The 9,609-nt window shown below is 49.8% G+C and overlaps 1 protein-coding gene across 4 annotated transcripts in view; it reads left to right on the top strand.

Annotated features, from left to right (window-relative positions):
• The first annotated feature begins 3,963 nt into the window (after window positions 1–3,963).
• Window positions 3,964–9,609, top strand: part of SLC4A11 (solute carrier family 4 member 11) — a 90,804-nt gene continuing 85,158 nt past the window's right edge. For 2 of the 4 annotated variants that reach the window (XM_058838371.1, XM_058838370.1), the window contains exon 1: window positions 8,035–8,441. In XM_058838371.1, the coding sequence (XP_058694354.1) occupies window positions 8,216–8,441 (226 nt within the window). In that variant the 5' untranslated portion in view covers window positions 8,035–8,215. Of the gene's footprint in view, window positions 4,080–8,034; window positions 8,442–9,609 lie in introns of those variants that run through there. The other 2 variants (XM_058838374.1, XM_058838372.1) reach the window with 2 other exon arrangements.

Below are 9,609 nucleotides of genomic sequence, written 5' to 3'. Positions count from 1 at the left end.
TGCATGTTGGCATGGCTTTGGCCAGGGAGTTTCTGCCTCCAGCTCTGGCAGAGCCTGCTGGAGACTGGCTGCCTTCCCCAGCTCCTGCCACTGCCAGGAGGAAATCACCATCTGGGTGCAATCTGCAGCTGAAGGAGCCTGACCTTCCCAGCAGCTCTTGGTTGAGCACCAGCTCTGGCCCTCACTGGGCTCCTTTCCTTGCTAGGGAAAAAAAAAGATTGTGCAGGAGAGAGACAAAGGAATGAGTGGTTTTGTGCATTTAAATCAAATATAGCTGATTTTTTCTTTTGTGGGAGATGACTCTCACCTTCTGGTTGGGAGCATGAGCAAGGAGCAGCAGAATATTGCCTTTGCCTTAAAGCTTCAGATTTCTGGGGGTGCTCCTCGTGCAGCTGCCTCTAACCCCCTTGTGCTAAAGGGACTGTTGTGCCTTTTCCTGGAGCTGTTCTGTGAATTTCATGGTTTTCTCTCTCCTATTTGGATGAGCTTCTCAGGTGGGGGCAACCTTAAAATATTTGACTCTTAAAGGAGGTCTTGATGTGCTCCCTTTCACCTGGGTGAGCTGATGCTGTTCAGTCTAATATTTCTTTGTGCCTTTGTGAGCTGAAAAGGCACCAAAAAGAAGATGGCAGTTGCTAAACTCACCTCAAAAGTCTCAAAACCTGCTCAAATTGTAGGTTACTGGCTCCCTTGGCCTCTAAACTCAGTTTCTTTGATTCCTGAAAGCAAACCTGGTGCCTCAAACCAGCCTGAGGGTCTGCTCAGGGCAGCCTGAAATGCGTGTCCTGAAATGGGATCCCCAGAGCTGCTCTTGTGGGATTCAGCTCCAGGGGTGAAGCCAGAGAGCGCTGAAGGAAAAAGTGGTGGGATAAACACTTAAAACCCATCCTAAATGGCACAGAATCCAAGGCAGGAATTACCTGGGAGTTCCCAGCAGGTCGCTGCTCCCTCTGCTGTGCCTTTGACTGCAGTGTCCTGCAGGTGCTGGCACGAACAGGATGTGCAGCAGGAGCTGGGAGGAGAACTCAGCTTTCCCTTGAGCTGCAGTCAAAGCAGCAGGAGGTAGGGTGGGATTTAAGGAGTTCATGACTCACACAGAATAAAACAACCCAGGCTGCAGGTATGGTAGTACTTAAAGTTTTTATCTGGATCCCCTAAGCAACTTCTTTGCTTTTGTTTCAAGTCTTGGCTGGTGTCACAGCTTGGGAATCCCAGTGCTGCTTCATGAGGATGGGATAAGGGTTTCTCTGCAATGCTTGGGTCCACCTAGTGTTACTTTCTGTGTCCAGGCTCTTGCAGCCTCCAATGTGAGGCCATCAGAAAGAAAAAAATAATAATAATAATAAAAAAAAAAAATATAAATCAGAGTCTTGGAAAAGCATCCTGCTAAAAAGCAAATACACCTGGCATCTGTCCCTGGCTTGGAGGGAGCCCAAGTATCTTCTGCTGGGATACTCGGCTGATCCTGCTGGACCAGGCAAGCAGGTCCTGTATGATCTGGTTGTGAAGCAAAAATCCACTTCCCGCTGGTTTCCAGCCACAAACCAGCCTGGCTACAAAGAGCTGCTTAATGCCAACCAGTCAGTCAATAAGAGAGGAAAATGAACTTCTGCCTGGGAGGGAGGTTGGCTTTGTGCATAAAGTTAAGAACCTGCTGGAGGGGAATGTTGGGATGAGGCTCCTCAGAAGCTGATGGGCTCAGGGAAGGGTGTAACTCCTGCTCCTTGGATCCAGCTGCCCCTGGGTGACTCTGCTTGGCTGTGACAGTGGAGAATGTCTGCAAAGAGCAGGTCTGGAGACACTGGGGTAGACCAGAAAGCGCCAGACACTGAAGTATCTGATGTCCCCTCTGGTGCCTGGCATCGTGTCAGATAAGCTGATACCCTCCAGAAAATGCTGCTGGTGTGGGGACTGAGATTTCTAGCATGGGATAGAAATCACTGCTATAATGATAATTTATCATAATGGGGAAATATGGTTTGGTGTATTGAAAGGGAGTTAATATGGGGCCAAGTTTTCTACCATGAACTGAGAGCCCACAGGATGTAGGACTGGAAGGGATCTCAGAACTCCTGGAAGAGACTTCCCAGCCCTGTGAAGCTGTCCCTGCATGCTCTGGTGCATTCCACAGTCCCTCCTGGTTATCCTCTTCCAGGAGGAGCTGGCAGGGTGATGTTGGGGGACACTGAGCTCCCACTCACCTGGTGCAGCTGCCACGTGCTCAACGTGTGCACATAAAATCTTGTGTTCAGCATGTACAGTTTAAGCCATCCAAACAAGGATTCACTTCCACAATAAATGCATCTTCCAAACCAACACAATTGGATTAAAACCAAATCCCCCCTCCTTTTTTTTCTCTCCTCTTTTTGGGTGATGTCCTTGTTTTGGCTGGGTTAGAGTTGATTTTTTCTTCCTCAGGAGCAGGTAAAGTGCTGTGTTTTGGATTTAGTATGGAAATAATGTTGGAGTAATAGCTTTAACCTTCAACTTTTGGCAGAGAGTTTCCCACCTCAGTTAAAATCATGTCAAATGCTTTCCTGGGTGCTTTGGGGTTTTTTTTTCCCTGGATGTGGTTTGTTGATTTAGAGGACGGGGAAGGTTCACTCAGGATATGCTGCCTTTATGCCAAGATCTGTAGCAAACAAAAGTCAAGATGTCAGTAAGATTTTATTAAACCTTCTTCACATCCCATTTCCAAATATCCAAATTTTATGCCTGTCCCTGGATCTCTGGAAGTGTCCAAGGCTCCCTGCCCATGGCAGGTGGGGTGGCACTGCCTGGTCTTTAAGGACACTTCCAACCCAAACCATTCCAGGATTCCCAAACTGCTGTAGTTGGATCCGCTGAGACCCTGCTGAGGAAAGAAAAATCAGAAGATAGAGAAACAAAACAGTCCAGTCTTTATGGTATAAGAACTTAAATGTGCCTGTTTTTTCCTTAAAGCAATGGCTGCAGGTTGGGTTTTTCTGCAGCTGCTTTTCAAACTTTGTCATTGCTGCTTGGTTTGGTAAAGAACCTCAAGCTGCCTCGCTGTGCTGTGCCCCAGGGATTTATTTTGACTCAAAAGTGCCTGTGCCAGGCTATTTCAGAGGAATTTTGAAGTGCCAGAGAAAACCGGTCTGGATGATGGGACTCCATGGTGTCCATGAATAGACCTGATGGGAAAAGCAAGATTTCTCAGTGCTGTGCTTTTCCCCTGCTCTAAAGTTATGAACATCATCTCCCCTGCTAATGATTCCAGCAGCCTGGATCCCTGGAAAAATGAATACAGATTTAATTTTTCATTGAAGGGAAGAGCCTCAAAGCAGGGCCTGTTGTGCTGGAACAAGGTGGGATGTTTTTAACCTGAAGTATAAACATCAATATAGATATAAATTAGTATTAGGAGCAATTTTTTCAATAAGAAAGAGGGTGGTGAGGCCCCGACACAGAGTGCCCAGAGAAGCTGTGGAACACTGTAGAAGTGTCCAAGGCCAGGTTGGACAGGGCTTGGAACAACCTGGGCTAGTGGAAAGTGTCTCTGCTCATAGCAGGGGGTGGCCCTGGGTGATCTTTAATAATAATCTTTAATAATAATCTTTAATAATGATCAATATATTCTATAAAAAAACCCACAGAGTCCCCGAGGAGGGGTCTGCGGGGCAGGAACTGCCTTGGCTGTGTCGCTGTCCCCGCCGGGACCGCGGGCGGGCTTTAGGACCCGGCCGGGTGTGACACCGCCTGTCCCTTCCCCTTCCAGCCGCGCTCCTCACTCGGGACTTTCTCCAGCTATTATTATTTATTTTATTATCATTTTTTTAAATTATTATTTTTAAATTGACGCCTGTGCGGGGAGGGGGGGGGGGAGAGGAACGCGCGGGGGTGTGTGTGTGTGTATGAAAACCGAGTTGTCTCTATTTTATATTTTTTTATAATTATTTATTTTGACGAGGAGGGGGGTGGTTAATAAGGAGCGAAGTCTCTGCCCCCCCTCCCCCGCCGGCGGCGGGCGCGGGGAAGGCGAAGGCGCGGCGATGGTGAGGACGGGGTGAGCGGCACGGCCATGGCAGCCCGGCGGCTCTTCCACCTCCAGCCCTGCGGTGAGGGGACACGGGGGCTCTGGGGGGGCTCTGGGGGGACCGGGGTGTCCCCACGCCACCCCGCTTGGCACCCCGGCTCCTGCTTGTTGTATCGGCTCAGGGGATGCGGTGGGCTTGGAGGGGACGCGTCCTGATTTTCCCTCTTGGGATCGGGGCGGCGCGGGGGAGAGAGAGAAAAAAAACCTCTCTTTTTTAGTTTTAATTTTTTTTTCCTGTTGGTAAATCTGCGGGGGAAGGGGGTGACACCCCCAAAGTTGAGCGGGATGTTCCATCCCCGGGGATACGGTGGGAAAAAGGAGCGATGGAAAACTTCGGGTCCGGCTGTTCCTGGGGTGTTTTTTATGCCCCGTTTTTACTCGTTTGCACCCAGCATGGGGAGGAGGGCACGGTGTGGTGCTCTGCTGCCTGCGGATGAGGTTGCCTGACTTAGTGTCGGTGCAAAAAAACGCAATAAAAAGGAGAAAAGAAAAAAAAAAAGTAGAAAAAGCGAAACTTTTAATATGAAGAGTTGGGACAGCTGTGCGTGCAGGCAAAGACCCCCAGCAAGGAGTTCAATTGAAACGCGGGGGGGAGGAGGGGTTTAAATGCACTTGGGAGTTCGCTTTCTGATTTCGGGTGAACTCTCGGAGTTATTTTTGCGGTGTTTCCCCGCTGCAAAGGAAGCGCTTCCTTCAGCGGCATGGCCGCGGCAGCGCTGGGTGCCACAGGGGCTTCTGTGCTGGACCACAAGTGACTGTAGGTGGCACAGCAGCTTTGTCACCCGTGCTGTCCCCGGACCTCTCTTGAGGATCGGTGCCCGGAGAGGATTTGTGCCTCCGGAGCTTTTCCCCGCTCCAGTTTAATGGAAAAGTTTTTATTTATTCTGCCTTAGAGCTTTGCTCTGCTGCTTTTTAGTGTCAGCGTTCACGTTCTTGAGACCTGGCGGTGTCACGGAACAGAAAATCGTGGAATGGTTTGGGTTGGGAAGACCATAAAGTTCACCTCATTCCACCCCTGCCAGGGGCAGGGACACCTTCCACCATCCCAGGGTGCTCCAAGCCCGGTCCAGCCTGGCCTTGGACACTTCCAGGGATCCAGGGGCAGCCACAGCTTCTCCATGTGGATTTGCACGTGGAGAATCCGCAGGGAATTTTCCCCTTTCCCCCGAGCTGTTTCAGTGTTTGCAGGATTTCTCCTGGATTGTCTCTAGGTGTGAGCGCAGCCTTGTCCCTCCTCTGCCAAATTCCTGCCCCTCAAGTGCCGGAGCACGGGATAAACCGCTTGAGCCAGGATTGAGAAAATCCAGCTGTGCCTCACCTGGGTTACTGTTGTTGGGTTTGTGGCTGCTTTTTGGGGTTTTTTTTGGGAGGCTGGAACAGCGATGCAACACTTTGAATCCTGTCTGCACAGCAACCTCAGTCATTGGTACCCCTCCTGCGAGCCGCGCGTCGCCGCTTCCCGGCTATAATCGGGATTTGTTGGCTAATCCATCTCAGCCAGAGCCCTCCCGTTTTGAAATATCTGTGGCTTTTGTACAGTTGGTGCTCCGTAAGAATGATGGACCGCAGAGGAAGTTCCCCTCCGGCTCTCCTGTTGTTCTTTGGCAGTTTGAATGCTTCAGCTTGTTTAAATAAATGCAGATAAAAAGGGAGGGTTGGGGTTTTTTAACTGGAGCCCTCGCTCGACCCACCCGGTGGCATAAGATATCTGTGTGTAAGCTCAGAGTGGCTTGACTTCTAGTAAAGCTGTAGTAAATCATTTGAGGCTGTAAACATTTATTAAAACAAGCTTTATTTTTGTGTTGAGTCAGTGTGAAAACAAAGATGTCTTGGGTTTCAAAGGGAAAGGATCCGCAAGGGAAGCTTTCTGCCTTGGCTTAAAGGAAAGTGTCAGTGAGAAGTTGGATATTTCAGCAGAAGGGAGCTGAGGTAAGAGTTAGGGTCAGATTTTAGCTTCAGAGTTGGAATTTAATCCAGAATTATCAGACTTAGCTTGGTGCTGTTCAATTTGCTTGTTTGTTGTTTGGTTTGATCTTCCTTGCAGGAGGCAGCTGAGGTAAGAGTTAGGCTCAAGGTCAGGCTTTAGTAGCAAAGTTGGATTTTAGTCTGGAATTACTCAGCTTAGCCTGGTGCCATTTTATTTGCCTGTATAAGACTAAAACCTCCAATTCTGTCCTGGCAGAACCGCACTGATGCTCTGCATAGGTCCTTTATGCCTGAGGACAGGTGTTAAATCACATTATTTAGGGAAAGCTGCTTGTTTGGGTGTTTTTTTAGTAATTCTAATACTGTGCTGTGATCCAGGTGTCTCTGGGAAGCCACAGGAACCTTTTTATTGCAGTAGGCTGAGTTACCTCCTCCTAAGGTGAACCCACTTCTGGAGAAGTCCTGGTTCCTTGTGTAGGATTGCCGTGGGAGTAAACAAAGCTCAGGATGCTTTAATAACTCATCATCATCATCGTGGAGCTGTTATCTGCCCTCTGAATACGCAAATCCTTGCCAAGACATCCAGCACAGGTTAAATCTCAGCTACCTTTGCTGTTATCATCCAAGCTGGGTGGTTAAAAACCGGGAATGCTGAGGCAACTCCTCAAAGTTCATCCTTACTTGAGTCTGAGCAGTGTTGTGTGATTGTGAAGTTTGCAGAGCAGCTCCTTCGGGAGTTTGTGCTGGGACCTGGCGATGCTGAAAATCTCATTTTATTTTTTTTTTTACTTTTTTTTTTTTTATTGGAAATACAAGTTCCTAACTCTGATCTGGGCTGAGCTCCCCAGAAAGGCTCTCTGCAGAGCACGGTGACACGCTGGCCCAGAGCACAGCGCTGCGGGCTCCTGCATCTGCCAGTGCTGGCTGTGATATCAAAGGGCTTTGCTGTCACTCATAACTCCGTGGGTTTTTCTGCTCCCTATTTCTAAATTCATTCCTGGCTCTCACTCCCAATTAAAACCAGCAGGACTGAGGGCTTCACTCTGCCTCTGGTGCTGAAGGAGGTTCTGCGAGTGCTGATGAGCCAGTGGGGCTGTGATTTGGGTAGGGAGCAGAGGCAAGGGTAGTGTCAATCCTCAGACATTTGCTGATAAAGTGTGAGAGCATGGGGAGAAAAGCATGAAAACCAAGCCAAGGGAGTGGATTACACTTCAGGTTGGTGTTGGGTGAGGACTTTTCTTCCCCACATGTGCTTTGGGGTTCCCCAGGTTTGAAGGACCTGATGGAAGTGGCAGGAGAAAGGCTGGTGGGGCTGTGGTGGGACGGTTGCCAGCAGTGCTGATGGGGGCTGTGGTATGGAGAACTAAGATTGGAAGCTGGTGGAGAGAAGATCTCAGCTGCTCTGTGCTCAGAACTGGGCAGCCTTTGTCTCAAGGCGTTCAGCTTGGGCAAACACTGGAGATGGAGTGAGTTCTTGCTGGGTGTTACCCACTGAGAGGGGCTCAGGAGTGGCAATTAGGAGGACAGGGCAACTTGGGAGGAGGATGAGGTGACCTTCCTCCCCTCCTGGTGTTGGGGCAGGTGCTGGCACCCTGCAGTGCCCACCTGGGCTCACCCCTGGGACAAGCCACCCCACGGGACGCGGTGTGAGGTGCCAGGTTTATTCTCCTTTTTCCTCTCACCCGCTGCCATCTCCTTTTCCAGGAGTTAAACGCCTCTTCCCCCTGCTCCGAGCCTAATTGCGTCCCCAGGGTTTAACACGCGTGTGTTTGTTTTATTCAACGTGTTGGCTGTTCCCACCGGAACAGGCTGATTTTTCTATTTTTTTTTTATTTTTTTTAAGGATCGGGCTTTCTTTTATTATTTTTTTTTTGCTTATTGTGCACAACAAGCTCCTGCACAAGATATTCGTTGCGGGAGGAGGTGGTGGGGTGGGGGGAGGAACTGTAGTAATGCCAATACTTCTTGAATATTATAAACCTGGCTTATCAGCCCGACGCAGAGCTGGAATTTGTCTCTTCCTGTGCTGCATCTCTGCTTTCTGAGAGGGGCGTTTAAATACAGGCTGGAGACGCTGCTTTGCCAGTGTGCTCTGCTGGGCTCTGACAGCAGCAGCGGGGCTGCTCCAGCGCTTTTGGGGTTTCTTTTATTACTCTTTTTTTTTTTCTTCACTAAATAATCCTTTGGGGGGGAAAAGAAAAGAACTTCTCTGGGAGAAGGCTCTGAGACTGCATGTCCCAACAGTACGCGCTGCAGGAGGCGAAGGGAGACGCGGTTTGCTTCGTACCTGGCTCTCCTCTCTTCTCCGTCCTGATGGAGCCGGCGTCCTTCTGCTACCCCCGCCTCACCTTTCTCCGCTCGCCCTACGGCCAATTCGGGGCCAGCGCCGGCTCTTCCCAGGATTTGGCCCCGTGGCCGCAGCGTTTGGTGCCTCAGAGGTGGAGCAGGCCGGTGGATGGTGCGTGAGCAGGGCTTGGAAGGGTTGGGACAGGGCAGCGGAGGAGGCCAGTGGGGTTTGAGGAGGTTCTGGAGATGGTGGTCAAGAGGGAGGCAGTGCACGTGGGACCTGGAGGATGGCTTGGTGTGGTTGTGGTGATGCTCTGGGACCTCTCCTGATCTCACAGCTTGGCTGTTGGCATCTCCACTAAAGAGCAGCTCTGGTCCCTGCTGCACCCAGGGAGAGCTGATAAACAACCTCAGCGTGGAAAAAATTAAAAATAGAAAGTGATCTGAGCCAGTCTTTTGTTTCCTAAGCTTGTTCACTTGCTGAAATGAATCCGGCGCTGTGTGAAACCTGAAATACCTGCTGGAGGCTCAGCGGGCTCGGTTCACCTTTAGGGTTGTGATGCTGTCAGGTGTCCTCTAAACTGTTAGTGAAGGTATCAGGTGTGGGGATAGAGGAAGGTTTGAAGATGTTCTCATGCAGGTTTGTCTCACTGTGAGGAATTACCTTAAAAATTTCAGCTTGGTTCAAATCTTGCTTTAATGTAATATGGGGAGCTTGGTGAATCCTGCCAAGCTCTCTTAAGTGCTGATCCTAAGGATGGGAGTCTCAACTTCTTATAAGAAGTTTTTTGTGGGGAAGATGTCTGGCTCGGTGAGGTGTTACCCTGATTTCTCTTTAGAGGTGGAGCAAGGAATGGGACTGGAGACCTCCAGGGGTCTCTTCCACTCTCAAACACCTTCTGAACCACCCTCTACCTCCTTAGCATCTTATTGCCAGTCCGTGATGTGCTTTATCTGGAAAAGCTCGTCAGGTGGCACGGCAAGATAAAAAAAAATAAAAAAAAAAAAATGGAGGAGACTGGCTGAGCAGTCTCGGCAGAGAAAACGCGTGGGAGGTGTTTAAAAACACGCACTGCCTGTGGTTCTGTGCAGTGGAAACGAGCCTGTGGCAGGGCCTGGGGATGGGGGTAAAGGGATGCCCCTTCCCCAGCCGGGTGCTGCCTCCCCTTGTCTTGCTCTGGGAAGTGTTTGCTGCCTCCTGGTAAATATCGTCACTGGGAAATTTTTTTACTGAAGTCCCAGTGATTGTCAAGAGTTATTGTAGTGGGGGAGTGACCCAGCCTTGCCAGCATTTGGATAATTCGCTATTTATTTCTGTCTTATTCTTTTAGGGTTCTGCC

This window comes from Poecile atricapillus, chromosome 4 (genome assembly GCF_030490865.1).
Source record: "Poecile atricapillus isolate bPoeAtr1 chromosome 4, bPoeAtr1.hap1, whole genome shotgun sequence".
Taxonomy (NCBI): domain Eukaryota; kingdom Metazoa; phylum Chordata; class Aves; order Passeriformes; family Paridae; genus Poecile; species Poecile atricapillus.
Note: the sequence above shows the minus strand (reverse complement) of the source record. Positions and strands in the feature narration are given on the sequence as shown.